At 35.4% G+C, this 19,931-nt stretch overlaps 1 protein-coding gene across 1 annotated transcript; it reads right to left on the reverse strand.

Moving 5' to 3' along the window:
- Window positions 1–2,739: 2,739 nt before the first annotated feature.
- LOC100724620 (aldo-keto reductase family 1 member C1-like) lies at window positions 2,740–18,224 on the reverse strand. Its single transcript, XM_003462724.5, has 9 exons — window positions 18,027–18,224; window positions 16,001–16,168; window positions 14,970–15,086; window positions 13,388–13,465; window positions 12,833–12,955; window positions 7,157–7,266; window positions 6,754–6,919; window positions 4,439–4,521; window positions 2,740–2,978 (listed from the first exon to the last, which is right to left on the reverse strand). Exons 1-9 carry the CDS (start codon window positions 18,108–18,110, stop codon window positions 2,936–2,938), a joined length of 972 nt encoding a protein of 323 aa, XP_003462772.2. The 5' UTR covers window positions 18,111–18,224; the 3' UTR covers window positions 2,740–2,935.
- Between the last annotated feature and the right edge of the window lie 1,707 nt (window positions 18,225–19,931).

Raw genomic sequence — 19,931 nt, forward strand, 5'->3', positions numbered from 1 at the left:
TGGGTTATGCTAGTGATACCTTAAGTAGGGACTGTGTTTCTCAGCCACATTCCTCTGTTTTTTACACAGGAGCCCTACACTAGGAACATAGTCCTCTGACAAGACTGTGTCTGTTAGTCAGCCTGCGCCTCTGAGCTGTGAACCTCTCACCTCTTGCTCAGGCCCCTCTCATCCCACTGGTTAGATATGAGGAGTACTGGATAGAACTGAATATTCCCTTTCCCTCACACAGAAGACACAAAGTGTTAGTAGGTTAGGTTGTGCAAAACCTAGATTGATTTGATAATGGTAAAATTGTTTTCTTTCCAGGAAATCTTTGGTTCATGGGAACAGAAACCTCTAGATGTAATGCCAAAGTGGTTACTTTTCCCTTCTTTTTAAGTCTGTGATTTTTCCTGTGACCTCAGTTTTTTAATGGACTTCAGGACTTATTTTCAGAGTTTTTTTTTTTAAACTTTCTTTCTTGTTATGAAGATGAAAATAACAAGTTCTGAATTCTTTGCTTGCCAGATCTGACATCAAAAATCTACTTTTTAAGTATTATTATGATTCTGTCCTTTTTTTGTGAAAAGTGCTGAATTAGACAATACAGTTTCTTGAGACTTTGTGTCTTTGAGGGTTTCAGAGTTTACTTTGTTATCTTTGGTCACACAAAGTTATCTCCCTAAGAGGAGAAACTCTATAAAATGTGTTTAAATAAGCTAAGAGAAAATGTTCCAAGAGGTATTATAGACAATTGAAAATGATATGATTCAGTCAAAGTAAAAGGCTTAAACATAGTTATACACTAGGTCTTGAAAGGTGAGGTTATACAATAGCTATGCATATATGAACTAAAATCTGACCATATACACTTACACACAGTCAGATTTAAAGAATGGCACAGTTTGGTTGCTTATGTCCTAGCTATCAGGGATTGCTTTAGAGAGCAGGGTTGTTTTGAAACGCACTTGTGATCACGAGTAGAAGCAATTACAGTGTGACTGCCAGATGTCAGATGTGCCAAAGCTGTGGTGTTGCAACATAGAGGAATGACATCATGAACCAAAGGAAGAAGTAAGAGAGTTTTCTTAAAATAAAAAGAAGAGCTCTTGGATTTCCAGGAGGGTTCCCCAGGGGGTGATCACAAGGCTTCTCAATCCAGAGATAATTGTAGACAAGTGAAACTCAAGAATTGCTCAATTTTTTAGTGGCCATCTATCATTGCGTGGGGGTGAGGTGGGGTGGGGTGGTGGTTTGTGGATTTAAAATGAACAGTTGGAACTCAGGCTTTCTTACCCAGTTCTTCAGCATGCAGGGTTTAAAGGAAATTAGTATTTTAAAGAAAACTTGATTATTCTGCATTTTAAATCCCTCAGAACTCATGAGCTTAGCAAGGAATGGCTATACTTTAGTTGGGAGGAGGCTACATTCCATGCTCCTAAAGGGGTTCATCCTGGGTCCAAAGTTCTAGTTCACTGTCTATTTTTATTGTAATTCTTGTCAATATGTCTTGCTACCCAACTCTAGTTCAGGCTCTTCTGTAGCCAGATGCCTTACTTACAAGCTCACTAACTATTCTTTACTATAGTGTAAATATTAGACAGTGCAGCCTGGTTCTGATCAACTGTCAGACTCACAGTTTTTGATTGTGCATCATTGGCTATGGTGTCTCAAATCTAAAGAAAGGGTTGTGAGACAAAAATTTCATTGTTTAGGATTAGAATTCTAAGTCTGTACTACTAAAATGAATGGAAAATAAATGTGATTAGTAAAGTCAATGCAATTGGTGAGTCTGCTGTTTTGTACATATGTTTAAAAAAATGTTTGAAAATTTAAAAGTTACTAATATAATTCTATATTATAATGGAATTACTAATATAATAGTAGTTTTGCAGAAAATATTTAATGGTTTATAAATATTGTATGCTCTGGATATGTAAATATGCCTTTACTGCTTTTGAAACATTTAGAAAGATTAAGCATATCATTCTAATATTGTTTAAGTCTAAAAACTTTGGATAATATGGCACTACGTATCAGGGAACCTTGATTAGTCCATTATTTGCTTTCTTTTTCAACAGGACCATAGTAATTGTCTTGGCTACTTTGTTCATGCAGTGACCTTTGTCAGAGGAGAAACTCTTTAATATGGGTTTCAATGATTGACAATGAAAATAAAAAAGACATTATGTTTGATAACCAGGTATAATTACAGTTATATTAAAGGCCATCCAGCAAGGTCACTGGCTTTTAGTCTAGATCACATACATAGCACTGACTCTTAAAAAAAATATGTAGAACATTCCTTTTCACCTGCAGGGTATATTTATCAAAATATAATTGGCCAATATTATGCCTAGAGACATGTGGAATTCACCCTTCAAATTCCCTGCTATCCGATTTCTCAGGATCTTTCCAAATTTGTTCTTCTCTCACCTCCCTGCCAACCTCCCATCAGGAGGCTTCATTCCCCAGTCTACTGGAGCTCTGATCCCTGAGCTGAAGGAAAGGGGTCTTTGGACTGCTGGTCACCTTTGCACATGTGCTTCACCCTCTAGGGTACATAGTATGGGCTTGCATTTTCCTGTAATGGATGGAGGAGCACTGACAGGTAAGTATTTGATAACTTTTCTTCCCTGAGGCCAAGAACTCACTTCCACCACAGAAGTGTCTGCAGCTGTATCATCTCCCACCCAATGACAACTGAATTCTAGCAAAATCTGCGTGCAAGTAATAGGCACAGTACTAGATCAAGAATTGTTAGGCAAACTGATATTTATTTTTCAAAATGTGACAAAATTTAGTGCCTTCCTTTTAGGTCTATGAGTTTAGCTCTAGCAGAATAAAAATGGACAGTCATCATAAACATATGAGAAGTACTGAGTGAACTCTTACATGTCACACTATGCACACCCAGGAGCTTCTGCTGAAAGTCATCAGAGATACCTGGGTATTAGTACTCATCAGAAAATGGATAATTAGGATGGTCGGCAGTCCTAGAATAAGAAAGAAAATAGAGTGTTAAAAACAGAGTTGGTTATTTCCTAACTGGTTGGAGAGTCTCCTACTTAATCAGATTACTTATGGAAGGAAATGTTTTAACAAATCAGTTTTATTTCTCTGCCAGGGATACAAAACAAAACAGAAAACCAAACATTCAAACAGATTCATCTCTGTTAGCTATATCAGTCCATTTACCAAAGCATTAAATCATCTTTTCTTATTTCAAATTTTCAATGAATATAGAATTTATGTGCTGGGTAAAATAAAGACTTTAGTCAAAACAAAGGCATTTCAGGATGTATGGATTAATGTTAGAAATTTCAATCTCATATTCATAATCATTAGTTTTGGGTTTAAATAAGAAATGGAAAATATAACATTTATAAGATAGTCTACCATATCCATGGAGCTCACTATATAATTTGTAGATATGTATTAGATACATAAAATATAAAATAATCTTATCCATTTAATTAGTAGTAGGAATTGTTAATTGCTTGGCTTTCTGCCTCTGCATTATAATATCTGTCTTTATTTTTCTCCATATAAATAAAAGTATTCACAATGGTAGCATGTATCTACATCTTTTTGAGTATATGCAGCTCTGCACTGTATAAATCTCTTTCATATAATATCCTATTTATTTCCTTTATGAATTAAAATTAATGCAGTTGGAAAGAATATACATTAAATTCTCAACTCTATAAATACTGTTTGTCCCTTCTCAGATTCTATATCATTAATGGATCATTGAAGATTAAGGTCTATTGTTTACTATAAATCCTCTCCAGCTTTCCCTTCATATTGCTCCCTTGATTTATGCTCTGCATTGAAATGTGCATGTTTCAGAAGAGCAGGATCAGGTGTTCTATTGATTGACTCAATGGCAGCCTTTCTAAAAGCAAACGCAATTTAGGTTCTGAAGAGTCATGCAGTTAGAGAAACAAAGAGATTTGGAAGAAATGCATCCCATTGACAGGATCCAGTAAATAACTTCAAATGAAAGAATTAGGAGTTTCTGATGTGGACCCCAAGATTGATGGGGATGCTTTTAATCTGATTCAAAACTGAGAAGTTTTGGGTAAAGATGGTTTATACTTGAAACTTGAAAATATCTAAATAGGCCATGTTGGTAATATCCTATCTAGTGTGTATCCATTAGTAGTTGTAGAACACAAAGGTCTACATAGGCTGTACATGTAGCAGTGATACTGGCTGATCTGGAATGTTCCATGGAAAATGCAGTACAAAGGCCATTCCGTGGAAGTCCAAGCTGACTTTTTGTCATGACAAAGGACAGAAGAGAACCTATGAACAGAGTTCCAGAAAGCTCCTGTTTTATCCCTAACACAAACCAGCAAATTCTTCTTAGTACTCAGGTAAATTTTAACAATTACATTATAGTCTTCCTCAGAAAATAAATTGAGGCAACATAATTAACAAAATTACTTACACATCAAGGGTAAGGTATCGAATATTTTTGTTCAGGCCATCTAGGATTTTCATGTCCTCTGGAGTCAACTGGAATTCAAAAGCCTATCACAAAAGTAGAAAAGTGTTATTATATTTAGACTACATTTTCCAATCAAGAAATCCCAAATGAATCACACCAAATGGTACAGAGACAAAACTTACAATATCTGAAGAGTTTTGAAAGTTGTTAAATATATAAAGCTAAAAACAAAAAACAAACACCAATAAAGTAATAAATATCAAATTTAAAAAACAGATCCGTGTCTATATGAAAATAGTCAAGCTGTATAACATCTCGGACTGAAAGATATTTCAAGTTAAAGTGAATAAGAAATAAAGCTTCCACTATTCAAAGATGACAATATCTTGTTCTTAGAAGACCCAGAAAAATCTAGAGCCAAATTTTGAAATATATAAGACATTTCAGTGATTTTCATGGGCTAGTTTTGGGTTATGTATTCTATGAACAAAAAGAATGCAAAAAGTATTCTTTTTCACATAAGTCATGAAGCATTCAAATACAATCTTGTCATGTTCAAAGGATCCAGAAATTGGACTGAAAAAGATCTCATTGTCTCAGTTTGGACATTACAAAATCAGAACAATTTTCACTAATTCCTAATATAGTGAAAGAATGAATACTTAAACCTACAATAATAATTTAAGAAAGAAAGGGAGAGACAATGAAAAATGTCAACTATTTAATCATGATGAACCTAGATAATAGGCAATTTGCTTTACTTTTTTTAAAGTTTCTCTAAATTTAAAGTTTTAATAAAAATAAAATGAAAAAAATAATCTTGATTATTATGAATAAATCTAGCAGAATATATAAAATGATATAAAGGAAAAATTATGAAATACATTGCAATATATTAAAAGATCATCTATGCAATTGGAATCTGTTTTAATCACAGATCACAAACCTTAACATTGTCAAAAAGTCATTCTAGACAGCAAGACTGATTTTCCCATACAGTTCAGACTATAGAGAAAAGTAGATATGTCAGCTGATGAAAGAGGCAAGAAATGTATATATTAATGCTGGAAAATCTGATAACCATTTATAGATCATATGTCTATATTTTCATCTTTAGCTTCTATAATACTAAAACTCTGGGGTTGATTGATAATTAGTTTGGAAGGAAATACTATGAGACTTCTGAAGATATGGTAGCAAAGTACTGCAGTGTTCCCAGTACAGGAAAAGATGAGACAACCATTGAGCACGAAGTACAGGCCCACTGGACTTTACCATTATGAGAGAGAAGGTTAGCTCATGAAAATAAAGCATAAAGACAATGAAGACAATTAGGTTTTGGGGGGAAACATTTCAACAAATACACTTAAATCTGAAAAAGAATTAACATCCAGAATACATAAATGTGGTATATTGAGTATAAAAGTGTTCCCCACATTTCCACACTATTAGGTGAATTTTTCCCCCTACGAGGTGATGTGTCTCTCCCTTCTCCTTGAGTTTTTCCTGGCCTGTAATTTGCATCGGTTACTAGAACTTGACAGAAGTGTGGATGTGCAAGACTCAAGCTTGTGAATTACAAACATTAGCTCAGTGCCTTGGGAAAGTATCATTTGAGTTAGTGGAGCCTCGGTATGTGGTGAATGAAAACTATACATAAGAGAGCTGAAGATGCTCCACACCATAGTCCAGTCACCCCAGAGGAGTCTCAGTGTTCTACAAATGTAAAACAGCTCACTTGCAACTGTGTGAGCAAACCCAGCCTAGACAGAAAAACTCAGGTAGAACCAAGGCAAATTTTAAAACCACAGAATTGTGAAGCAAGTTAATTAATGCCTTTTGTTTTAAAATTTTAAACTTCCCTACTAAAGATGGTCTGACATACAAAGTGCCATAAGTAATGGTGTAATAAAATTCTCCTACTTGAAAAGAATAAGTGATTATATAAATGAATATTAAACTCTTTATGTGCTCAAGAATATTGCAAAATAGGCTCATAATTATTTGGAGGCTGAAATACACCAACTCCAGTTCTCTTATTCCAGAAAATGAAGGAAAGGTGATGTCACTGTCTCAGGGCTATGTACTACTTTGCCGATGTAATGGTGACACAAGATTTTCCAAATCTGCAAATGCAGCTATGCAGCCAGCATGCTACTACACAATAGCACAAAGCCCTTAGGAGTGCACAAAAGCACACATGTGTAGTAAATGCCAGGTGAAATGGCTTGGCATGAACACATCTAAGAGCTTCACAATGAAACAAAAATGTGGAAGATATCATTTAGGAACCCTGTGCCCACGACCCATGTCACCTGCATGTTCTCTTTGATCCGCTTCTCATTGAAACTCTTGGCCAGCACCACAACCCCACGCTGCAGCTGGTACCGCAGGGCAATCAGGGCTGGAGTTTGCTTGTACTTTTTTGCCATGGCACAAAGAACTGGATCATCCAAGAGAACTGGGGAGTTCTGGTCCACCCTGGAAGGAAAGGCAGACATGCTTAAATCTTGATCCTATGTACTGGGTTCAGGCTTCCAAAATGGGTGAAGTTGCCAACTGTAGGCAAGGACTTTTCATGTGAACCAGGATATCCTCAGAAAGGCAAATTTTACCCCCACCCTGAGCCGGTGGAGAGAGAACTTCAGGAGGCACAGTATTATAAGACTAGCAGCAGTCCATCAGCAACTCTTGATGTGGTTCTTACAGATTTATTACCATTTTTTCTCTCGATGGGATCCCAGGGCACTGTAGGCAACCAATACAATGTCTTTTGACTTGCAGAAATCCAGTAGTTTGCTCTGGTTGAGATAAGGATGACATTCCACCTGTAGATGGACAGTAAAGTAGTTTATATATATTAATTATATTAACATGAAGAAGAAATGTTATAATTTAAGAATAGAACAAAAGTTCTGCTTAACATGATATTTGAATGGAACATATCAACACGAAGTAATGATTCTTTAAAACATTAGCTGTAATATTTCTACCATTAGAAGAGTTAAAAAATATGCTATTCCTGAATAAGTTGTCTGTAATCTGCTAGGATGAAGATGTGATGGGGACATATAATGAATTTCACATGTCGCATAGGGAACAAATGCATGAACTTTGGATATTGAATTGCACCACAGAACAAGAATTTGTTCAAAGATTGTTAAGAGCAAATCTGAAACATAAAAGAACCAGCTTAGTAGAGATTCTGCCAGTAATATTGAATAGATTTATGCATCAAAAACAATCATGACTAAAATAATTTCTAACATACAAAATAAAATTTTGTAATTACTTAACAACAAGCATAAAACTACTTTTCTACTAATAGTGATTATTATAATAATCAGATTATTGATAATTAAAGTAAAAGAGTGCAATTTACATCTTAGAGCAGCGAAGGCATGCACTTTAGAGATGAGTGCTCAAACTGCAAACCAAAACTCACTTTCTTATTGCAAAGTGCCAACGCTGCAATTAAACCCAAAAACTGAGGTTTTAGTTTAGAAAAGCAATAAATATATTGATATATTTTATCTTAAAGGAAAACAACATATGTGCCATAGACTCATCGACATTCTCTTGAAGAATAACTGTAATATTTTTACAATCTGTACTGATCCTTATTCGTTTTTCACTATATTTAAATATCTAAATATTTAAATTTTAGATGCTTATTGCATTTAGCACTATAGTTATTGTAATTTTAAAAGTGTATTTAAAGTATAGTTATATATACCTGGCATATAGAAATAGAATTGACTTTGTAAAATATTGCAACTGTATGCAGTGAATTTGTTAAACATATTTATTATTTCATTTTCAGATAACTTTGACATTTATAAATTTTCAATAAAATTGTATACAGTGGTTATTTTCCATATGTCTCTGCTCTTATGCTTACATCTCTGCAATTTCTAGGACCTTGAGAATAAGTCTGAGTACAGTGAAATGGATCTTCCTCAGCCGTGGGCTGTGATTGAAAGGCTTTTGATATTTTGTCTCTCAAAATACAATGACTTCTATATGTTCTATTGCCATGCACAAAAAATCATGGATAGATAATTAATCTTATTAAATATCTTTCTGTATTTATTGATAGAATTTTAGTTTTTACTTCACTTAATGAATAGGGTGATCAGCGTTGAGAAACTTTTCTAATGGAGAATATTCTTGGAATATATACAACCTTGGATGTGATGTACTATCCATTCTATTCTGCTAAATATGTATTGTATTTTTTTGCTCAAGATAATTCAGATGACAGATGTTTGCTAGACAGATTGCCTAGTAACATTCCTTTTTATAATACTTGTCAGATTTTGATTAAATGTATGAAGTATAAAAACAAGGAAATTATCATATTTCTTTTTTTTCTGGAAGAATCTAAGCTATATAATATTCTTTTTGTAAATTTTTTTCCCTAGAAATGTTTCAAGGAAATAATGATGATGTTACGTGGATTGGAACTCTTCTTTCCTTGAGAGAATTTAAATTATAATTTTACTGCTTTAACAGATGTAAGACTTCAATTTTTTAGTGCATTTATCTTTTCCAATTGTAAATTATATGCTAATTAAAACAGCAACCTGAGAACCAATAATGTAAATGTTCACTTAAAGAAACTATCAACAGCAGAAATTTGACATGAAGTCACTATTGGCATAGAAATCCAATAAAAAAGATAAACTCCACAAAGCCATAATCTGGTTCCTTGAAAAAGTTAATACATAACTTCTTGAGATGAGTAGAGAAGAAAAAAATAAGAAAGAATAATCTGTCACTATATGGAAAGAAAAGGGGGACCATCAGTACAAATCACACAGATCTTATCATAATATACTGTAAAATATGTATATTAAAATTTGAATAGTTAAGTGAAATGGACAAATGTGTAGGAAAACTTGCAATTTATCATTACTTTTCTGTGAAATTTTAGTTTTCAGATAAGCATCATGTAGGAAAATAGAATATTTTTAAATCAAGACCATTAATTATAGCCTTAATAAAATAGCGAATTCAGGCCAAAGTCATTGAAAGATATGCAAATATTATATGAAAAATTCATTATGAAATACGACTTACATGGTAAATAACTGTCACTCAGCAAGTTCATAGCAATTGCAATGGAATGAAATATGTTTATATAGAGGAGTTGTGGCTTCCATTTATTTAACCATGTGTTCTAATCTGTGATTGTCAGTATGGGACAATCTGTCATTGCATGTGGAATTTGTGGAAGGTGCATTTGAGAGTCAGTGGATGCACCCGCCCTCTTTGTAAGCGTCTGCAATGCGGGCCAGGAGGAGAACAGAGTTCCAGAGTTCCGGCCATGCAGGGATTGGGCAGCCTATTCACCCACCCTCTTGGTAAGCGTCTGCAACGTGGGCAAGGAGAACAGAGCTCAAGAGTTCTGGCCATGCAGGGATTCAGGCAACTTATTCACCCGCCCTTTTGGTAAGAGTCTGCAACGTGGGCCAGCGTCTGCAACTCGGGCCAGGAGGAGAACAGTGCTCCAGAGTTCCGGCCATGGAGGGATTCGGGCAGCTTATTCACCTGCCCTCTTGATAAGCACCTGTAGTTTGGGCCTGGAGGAGAACCATTACCTGTGTGAGCCAACTTCCATGGGAGCTGAAAATCAAGCACCCTTCTTCCACCTGCCCCCTCCCCCCTTACCTACTGGGGATAGATATTTCAACATCTCTTGGGAGGATGACCATATGCAGTATAGCAAATATGGGGGATTTCCTTCTATCTTCTGTTTGAAGGCATAGGTTGTTTTCACTTTTTGTTATATTTCTTTTGCTCTATTTAGCATTCTCAATTCGTTTTACAATGTTGTATTTTTGGTTTGATTTAACAATATGTAATTGACTGGATAGCTCTTGTTAAATTAAAAAGATATACCATAGTACTTAGTACTACTATCCCAGTATCCTACTGTGAAATCCTGTACCAATTTCACAGCATTGTCTCGATTGGCTTTGTTCTGTCTTACGCTGTTGCACAATTGCTACTTTCAAAATTAAAAAAAAAAATACATGTTAAGACCCATGCATGTGTAGAATCTGTGAACAGTTTATGAGAACTGATCTTATGACAATTGATGAAATCAACAGATACTTTGAAGAAAAGGAGACACTAAAATACCCAGTGCTGATCCTGGAGTGTCATAATGTGAAACCCAGCAACAGTGTTATTCTTTGTTCAGAGTGATATTAGCCTGCTTGGGTTTATTGAAAGTCAACATAATTGAAGATATGGGTAACTGCATATATGTTTAAGTGTAGAGGATTGATAACCATATTTCTAAGTTTTTGTTGGATAGTTGAACAGAACTGGTTGCAGTCTCACTGTTTGAATCCCCACTTTATATGCTCCAATTTAGTATCTTGAATAACTATTTGTAAGAAGACAGTCTGTAATCATTAACTAGTGATTTCTTACTGTTTATTTTTCTTTGAAAGTATGTATTATTACTACCCGTTTCCGGTTTTTTTAGTCTTTCTTTAAATTCAGTTTTAAAAAGAAGACACTACAGTACCCAGTGCTGATCATGGAGTGTCATGAAGTGAAATCCAGCAATACTATTATTATTTGTTTAAAATGATTTTAACCTGCTTTAGTTTGTTTAATTTAAACATAAATGAAGATATGGATAACTGCATGTATGTTTAAATGTATAGGATTGACAACCATGATACTAAGTTTTTGTTGGACAGCTGATTAGAACTTTTTGCAGTCTCTCTGTTTGAATTCCCACTTTACATATTCCATTTTTGTACTTTGAACAACTATTGGTAAAACGACATCAACTAGTGATTTCTTACTCTTTTTTTTTCCTCTAAATGTATGTACTATTTTTACCTATTTTGTTTTGTTTAATCTTTCTTTAAATTAAAAAAAAATTTTAAAAAAAGAGAGTCACTGGATGTTAAGAAAATTTTCTTGACCAAGTATATATCCATAATTTAATAAAAAATTGAATGTGCAGAAACTTAGAATAAAATAATATGCACCTCCCATCACAAGGCAACAACTGATCAGTCTGGAATATATGACAAACCTGCTTGGATAGCCTGGTGAAAATGATTGATCATTGTAGGTTAAAAGAACTTGGGAAAACTGGAGATATAGCTCAGTGGCACAGCATGCCTGCCTGGCAAGTGTGAAGTGGTGAGTATGAATCCAGGTACCCTTCCAAAAACATCTTGGAGTGATCCATTATTGTATCCTGACTAAAAAAGAAATGTATAAGATATTTTGGAAAAACAGTGGAAACTTGAACGCAGGCTGGACATTAAGTGATAGGAAAGATGAACTGTTAACTGCCCTAGATTTAGGAATGGAACTGTAACCGTATGGGAGAATACACTCATTTTGAGGATATATTTTCTTACTCAGGTCTCTAGTGGAGGAAAGTCATATCTGGAATTTACTTTGAATAGTTCAGTCAACAATTAAACACATATTTGAAAGTACATCAGCATACACTTACATGTGACAAGATGGGAAATTGTCAACAATTTCTGATATAGTTGGGAAAATATGGAGATTGCACATAGTTCTTTGAATGAGTCTAAAGATTTAAACATGGTCATCATAAGAAAAAGGAGAAAATCGATATTAAAACCACACTGTTTTTAATATTTATATTTGGAAATATGGTGCTCTGCCATTATGTACCAAATTCATGCATTTTAAGCTATATTTTCGTATCATGAATCCATATTCCATGACTGAATGTTGTTAAAAAAAACACAAGTGAGAGCACAGACCAGGCACTGAATAGATGTGATTAAGTGGTAGATTTGATGACAAAGCAGGGAAGAGAAGCTGAAATAGGACCAGGCCAAAGAGCCACTCTGGTCAAAGTTCCTGAGTGTCAACTTCGTCCATGTTTAGTGAACAGCTGACTTTCCTTAATCTGCAGGACTTCCATGTTACCCAAGTGATTTTTCTCTGTAGCTGTGTCTCTGATCCAGTCCCCGAAAGCAGAGATGTCAGGATGAATGTCTTAGCCATGAGGACTACACTCAAACTCCTACCACATTTCTTATTTTTGCTGCAACCTTTATCTGAAGAGCATTTAACCTATTCCATGTCCGGTTATGCTTCTCAGCATGTGTGGATGTGTACTTTCTCTCCCAGGTCTAATTAATGACAATATCCACCTTCATCGCCTTTATACCTCTAGATTCTTACACACAGCTTAGCCTTACAATCTCTCAATCCTTTTCACTAAGATTTTATAAAGCAGAGATATGATGAAGATCTCTCTATATTTTCTGCTCTACAAAATTAAGGTGAATAGGAGAGGAAAACAGATGGACACTTGGCAAGAATACAGAAAAGAGGGAATGAATGGCAGAAGAAAAGGAGGCTGAGAGCTCTCACCTGGTTGCAGACAGGCTTGTACTTGAGGCCTGGCTTGTTCAGGATCATCTCCAGCAGCCTGCGGTTGAAGTTGGACACGCCGATGGACTTGGCCAGTCCTGCATCCTTACACTTCTCCATGGCCTTGGGAGGAAACGATGGTGGAAAATAATTTGTGCTGTTGGCTCTGTATTGATGTACATGCATGATAGTACTGTTAAAAGGAACACTGTCAAGAAATGAAAATTTAAATGATTGCAATTGATGCTAAACTAGTAAAAAATATTGACAGAATATGATAACCAAGAAAAAAGCTGCGTTTTCCTTAAGAAATCAGAGACTATTTTACATGGAGGAAAAAAAGTGACTGTTTCGGTTTCCCCTCATCCTTCCTGATTGTTGGTGTATTATAACCTAATGATCCATGCCTGTGGGTCATTAGACAATCCTTGAAAAGGTCATGGGTTTCTTGATCCAGTGGTGCAGATCTCATTACAGGTAGAGATGTGACTTGACCTGCAGGTTTCTTTCTGTTTCTCTCTTTCCTCCTTTGTGGTCTCTGTTCTGAGTACTCACCTCCCAGGTGGCACGGAGATCCACCGTATCAGATACTACTTTTCCGTGTTCATCTATTGGGAACAAATCTTCCCCTGGCTGGAACAGACACAGTCATTAAAACCATCTTATAAAATTCATATCCACACCTGCACCTACACTCTAGTAAATCTACGACTGGGACACAAAGTCTCCATAAAACAGATTGAGCAATATTCTACACACTTATGTTTTCAAAATGTTTTGCTTATGGTGTTGTTAGGAATGTTTTAAGAGACACATTTCATCTATTCTTATGCACCTATAAATATGTTAATCTATAACCTGTTCCCAGGTCCTTATTGTAAGTCTCAGTTGACTTATTGCTTTTTCTACCTCTGCATTCACCTGGAAAAATGGTTCTTTTACATGAGAAAGTTAGCAGTGACATGGAATCTCAAGTAACAGTGGATTCTAGTTTTGACCCAGGCTAAAGAAACAATCTTCCTCTTGCAGAGCTCGTGAACAGCTAAAGATCACACATATGGCCATGGATAGTCCTTCAAAGTCATGTTTTGTCTTCCTTTCTTTTCCCTTCCCTTCCTTTCCCTTAATCTCTTTATTTCTTTTTCCCCTCAGTTATAAGATAAGTATAAACTAAGTAAAAGAGAAGCACAGAATAAGGAAAGCAGGTAGGACACTAGAATGTGAACAACTCTTCTAAATAATTTTGTTTCAAAATCAAAGAAGCTAATTTCTGTCAGCAAATATGCAATAGCCTACAGGCACAAATTCTGGAAATGCACCGAAACTACCGAAAGTAATGTTAGGAGATACATTTGAGCCCTTTCTGTGACTGCGAGTGAGGTAACCATAAATGCCAGGGCCCCACCAGGAAGCACTGCCTATTCATTCTTTTTCTGTTTTGTTTTGTTTGAGACAGGGTCTTAAACTCCATAATCCAAGCTGGCCTCGAACTCATGGTGATCTTTCTGTCTCAGCCTCCCAAGTCATGGGTATATAGCACGTGCCACCATGTATGGAATCCATTCATTCGCTAAGGATGAGTTCTTTTCAACATGGGGTATGTGGTTATGGAGGCCTCCTTTGTTGAGGCATACTGATGAGTTTGACTCCTCTCTTTGGGTAGAATAGCTTGTCAAGTAAAGTTTTAGTGATTTGTGTTTGACTGTGTGTGCTTTCCCCCCATTCCTAAGCCAGAATACTAAAGGTCATAAAACTGAAGGCAAAGGTCAGTAAAGGTTCTTGAGAAATTACTGGCAACATATCAAAATTAATGCTTATGAACTTTTGACAGCACAAGACTTTGTTTGCTGTCAGTGGAAAAGATGTGGAAAAATGAAGGAAACTTTCAGAAATACAGAGCTAAGGAAATGATAATCAGAAATATTACTGAAGAGTACTCCAAACCCATCAATTAGCCCTGTATTTATTTCTCATTCACATTACCCAATAAACATTTTTGTGTAAAATAATTTGAGTAGTTTCTATAAAGCATAAATTGAATTTATATAAATCTATAATAACCAAGTTCAACCATGCATGAACTTAAAGGTCGTGATGACAGCTGATGTTAAATATTCTTGATGAAGCAGTTGCCTACCTTCATGGACACTGGGAAATGAATAAGATAGAGGTCCACATAGTCCAACTGAAGTTTCTTCAGTGAACTTTCCAAGGAAAGTCGGACCAGCTCTGGTCGATGGAAGGTGCACCAAAGCTGAAAATGTCAAAGAATGAAAGTTGTTATAGATTGAAATATTGACTAAGTACATTCAGATGATATTCAGGCATTTTTCCACTGTTAGAAACTCATGACCATGGGAAAAACACTCTTCTATCCTGAATTTCCCTCGATCACATCCATTCATACAAATGCTGTTCTATGTTTGGTTATGATCAGCAAATCTGAAGAAAAATGGAAGGAAATTATTCTAGATAAAAATGGTAATTATAATTATAGAATTATATTCTAGATAAATTATATTCTAGATTTCTATAATTATAATTCTATAATTATAGATATATATCTATATAATACATATAGATATATATCTATATAATATATATAATAGTTCTATAATTATAATTATATTCTAGAATTATATTCTAGATAAAAGTGGTAATTATAACCACTCTGTGAGTTGTTTCACGAGAGCTTATAAAGTAGTTAATAGTCTAATATTGTCATTTACTCAATAGGAAAAAAATAGCATCTTTTTATATAACTGAAGGAAATATGTTTTTAATAAACTTCACCATTATTTAACATTGCCTTAAGGCAAAGCTTGATATGTGGACTATTAAGAATTGGTAGGTACTTCGCCATATAGTGAGGCAATGCATAATTAAGAAGAATTCTGTCTGATTCCACACTTTCATGGTAAATCACATTATTTTGGCTTGAAGTTCTGAACAGTAAAACCACTTTACACTGGCATTATTAAAGGGTCACAACTGGAGAGCCAGCATCTATCTTTTTTGTTCATACCAATTGTTATATACTAGTATATGTAAATAAAACACAGACCAACATGCATAATTCATCAGCAATTATTGGTCCAATCATAGAAAAGTCACTTCAGTGTACCACTTTTTGTTAATTTGCACTCCTGCATATTATATGCACAATACCTTTGAAGTATAGAAGATGTCTTCTCTCTTCACAGTGCCATCTGCAATCTTGCTCCGAATGCCCAATCCCACTTCCTCTTCATTTTGATAGCAGTAAGCAGCATCAATGTGGTGGAACCCAGCGTCTATAGCTAATTTGGTGGCTTCCAGAGCCATACTCTTTGGAACCTAGAGGAGCATCCAAAGGTGTTTAGAGTTCCGTAATAAGCAGACATCTCACAAAAATACCTTTTACTCATGCCTTGGGTTAGTCCTGTACCTGGGATGATGAATGTATGCTAGTCTGACTGTGTATTTCCTGTTTCATAATAATCACAGAGTGCATCCCTGGGGTAGCAGGCGTCCAGGAACATTCCAGCTTCTACGCTGTACTGGATGCAGTCGCAGGACTCAGCATACAGTTGTAGCAGTGGTTAATACTCATGCAGTGATGTTATAACACAAATTAACACAGAATAAAACATGCTGAATGAAAAGTGGTCCAAATTTATTTTAGTCCTTCTCAGTAAAGTCGAAGAAAACACACTAAATTTCTCTAGCACTGAATATAGAGGACTCATGGTAAAATTACTTATTGGCAAAGAAGTTTGCAGATACAAACTTTTAGTGTTTTCTCTCAGTGCTGTTGCATTGATTCCCTCTGCTAGTGTACACTAATATTCTACATAAAAGATGATCTATGTCAAGTGTCACAGCAAGGCTAATATTTTAGGGAGTGTATAAATTAAAATTTAAAACTGTTGCTTTCTTTATCAAATTTGGATAACTATTCAAAGACATTTCTTTTCCTAATAAAATTACACAGCCCTATTCTGCTAACCACTCAGAGCTTCGTAGGTGTCAGGACGCGCAGAGATTGGCTGAAGCTGAAGGTTTACTGTGGTCTGTGATCCTTCACTGTCTTCACATCACATTTCTCTACGAAGTGACCAAGTCCTGTCACAAGTCTTCACAACTGTTTTTGGATATTTTCTTATGTCTCATAGGACAGACAAGTAGGAATTCAAATGTCAGGAAACCAGTCACTTGTCACACAATTCAATAGTCTGAGAATAATAAGGGAATGAAAACTTCCTCTGATACAGTAAACTGTCCACTTCTCTGAGTTCATTTCAGACGAACATCTGTACCATGTTCTTTAATTCCAGTTCACATTACCTGGGTCTAGGACATTAATTTGCATACAGTTTTCTTAAGTTCCCATTTCTTCCTAACATTAAATTATGTACTCTTTCAGTAAATTTTCCAGAGTTACAAATGGTAAATGGGAAATTCCACTTGGCTCATGTGCAGTGGTTATTATGATACGCACAAGATTCCTCACAAAAGAGCAACAATACTTATTTTTTTATACATCTCATGTCCAGTTACATTTATCTCAGAGAGTTTTCAGGATACACATTATTATTACTATGATTATTATTTTTTTTTCCTTTTTGAGACAGGGTCTTGCTATGCAGTTCAGGCTGGCCTTGAGCTTACTTTGCACTCCAGGCTGGTTTTGAACTTGCAAATGATTCTCCTGCCTCAGCCTCCCAAGTGCTGGGATTACAGAAGTGCACCACTATGCCCTGCTTGGGATATGCATTTTTAAAAGGAGAAAAAGTTCTTAGATTATATAAATAAACATAAAAATCACTATCAGTTTCTTAAGCAATGAAGCAAAGAACATCTATTTTAGAATTTTGGTGTCTATATTTATTTCTGCAAAAGATGCAGAGTAATGACAAATGATACCTAAGTCTGAAACTTCAGACATCAGCGAACTATTTTTAAAAGGCCTAGCTGGGAAACTGAAGTCCAAGGAGAAATCAGTGCCCAAGAATAGTAGATAACAACACGATCAGATCCTGACACAGTACGAAGTCTGTCTTTTGTACACGGAAAAGCTCTAGCCTGGAGAAGCTGAGAATCACTTGAGTCCCCCGCAGTCACTCAGAAACAGGGGAACCTGACAACCCAAGTCAGTTCCCACACATCCTACATCGCTCCTTCCCAGGCCCAAGGCCAGCCTGACTGTGGTTACCTCATTGGGAGCATAGGTGCCGAATCCCAGCACAGGCATGAAGTGACCATCATTCAGCTCCACACGTTGCCACCTGGAAATCATTGCCTCTCTCCCCTCTGCTTGAGCTTAAGCAGATTCTGTTTCTTCCTCTGTCTTCACAGAGCAGGGAGTAACAGGAAGTCAGCCCCACTTGAGCGACTCATCAAAAGTATGTGGGAGGTGTGGCCAGTTAATGCAGGATTCTCCTGGGAGAGGAAAACTGGAACAAGCTCCTTTGTTTTGAGTGAGAATTGTTATGTAATGTACCACACAGTGAAACAGAACCTATTAGTGCTTAGTAAATTTTCTCTTAAAAATCACATTATGTACTATATTATGTTACTACAAGGAACCCATGAACAATTATTTACCATTTGGCTTAGGAAACAGGAAATACCTGTTTTATTGCTTTTAAATTTGTTTTTATCATCATGGATTCCCTATGTAGACATGTTGCTTGAAATAATGAACAGCACACGTTACAACACACACACACACACCCCAAACTGAAAAATGACCACAATATTTTTCAAATTTTGACCTTAATTACAAATCATAACTTAAAATTGAAAGTTGGCCTGTATAAAAATATGAAAACATGAAAGTACTTTATTTATTTGTTGTAATTTTGAGACAAGGTCTCTCTGTGCTGTTCAGGCTGGCCTTGAGCTCACTTTGCACCCCAGGCTGGTCTTGAACACAATGATCCTCCCACCTCAGCCTCCCAAGTGCTGGAATTACAGGCACGCACCACCACACCCAACAGAAAGTATTTTTAAAAATAAAAAATATTTTCTCTCATTTTGTTTTGTAGTGAAACTATTTAGCAGCATACTTGCAAGGGTATAGTCTTAACATGTGTAATAAGAAAGGTAGAACGGTGTGCTGCTGAGTGCAGGATATCTAATTACTATAATAAGTTTTATAAATCATTTTTCAATACACCACTCAATACGAACGTAATTTTTTCCACCCATTTATATATCTATACTTATATGCACATGTATGTAGATTTGAGAAAACCATTAATAAGCAAAAATGCAGAAAAATACTTGCTCAACATTATTTGTACAAAATAAAAACTAGGAAAATTTTTTTATTTCTATAAATTGGATAATAGTTGAGAAAAATTTGATCCATTGATACACTGGCATGTGATGAAACAATTAAAATGAACATTTTTTTATTGATTATTTTAAATTGGAAGATTTTTAATACATGAAGTAAAAAAAGAAAGGATATAACTAAAATCAGTGGTATAGTATGTCATACAAGATGCATCCTAAAAACTGCAAACTGTAAATATTGTTTCTGAAAAACAATACAATAAGTGATTTTTTTTGTGTGTGTGTTTTTTTTTTTTTTTTGTCTTTTTCATTTTTATCGGTACCAGGGATCGAACTCATGACCGCCTGCTTGCAAGGCAGGTGCTTATGCCACTGAACTAAATCCCCAGCCCCACAATAAGTGATTTTTAAGCCATTTACTTTTTGGTCTTTTACAATTAATGTTATCAGTTTTGTGTTTCCTTAGAAAGCAGAAGCACCACCCTTTACAATGAAAAAGGAATGGAATTTCCTGACTGATAACAACCCTAATACTAATAATTAACTAAAACTGCATTTGCTCAGTGCTACAAATCCCATTTAAGGTCCTTCAATCCTCTTTGTTATTTTTTTCACCCACTGTTGAATAGATTTTGGACTTCCATGAAATATAAAGGATGGTCTGACTGATGGTCTTTCCTGACATTGCCTGGGTTACCATTCCTGGACATTGCCAGCAACTCTCATCTGTCTTGAGATCAGAATTTTTTTCTATTGCAGATTTAAATCCTGGATGAATCCAGGTTTCCACCATTTTGCAGTTTGGCATGTATAGCAC

The sequence above is a fragment of the Cavia porcellus genome, unplaced genomic scaffold, assembly GCF_034190915.1.
Source record: "Cavia porcellus strain 051 isolate PalLab524CR breed Dunkin Hartley unplaced genomic scaffold, mCavPor4.1 scaffold_27, whole genome shotgun sequence".
Classification (NCBI taxonomy): domain Eukaryota; kingdom Metazoa; phylum Chordata; class Mammalia; order Rodentia; family Caviidae; genus Cavia; species Cavia porcellus.

What these genes read in the sequence shown, in the direction of transcription:
- LOC100724620 (XM_003462724.5), bottom strand. Translation starts at nt 18,110, where the DNA reads ATGATTTCCAGGTGGCAACGTGTGGAGCTGAATGATGGTCACTTCATG. An exon ending in GCACCTATGCTCCCAATGAG is followed by an intron (nt 16,169 to 18,026) that starts GTAACCACAGTC and finishes ATGCTCCTCTAG; the next exon opens with GTTCCAAAGAGTATGGCTCT. An exon ending in CGATACCTTACCCTTGATGT is followed by an intron (nt 2,979 to 4,438) that starts GTAAGTAATTTT and finishes TTCTTATTCTAG; the next exon opens with GACTGCCGACCATCCTAATT.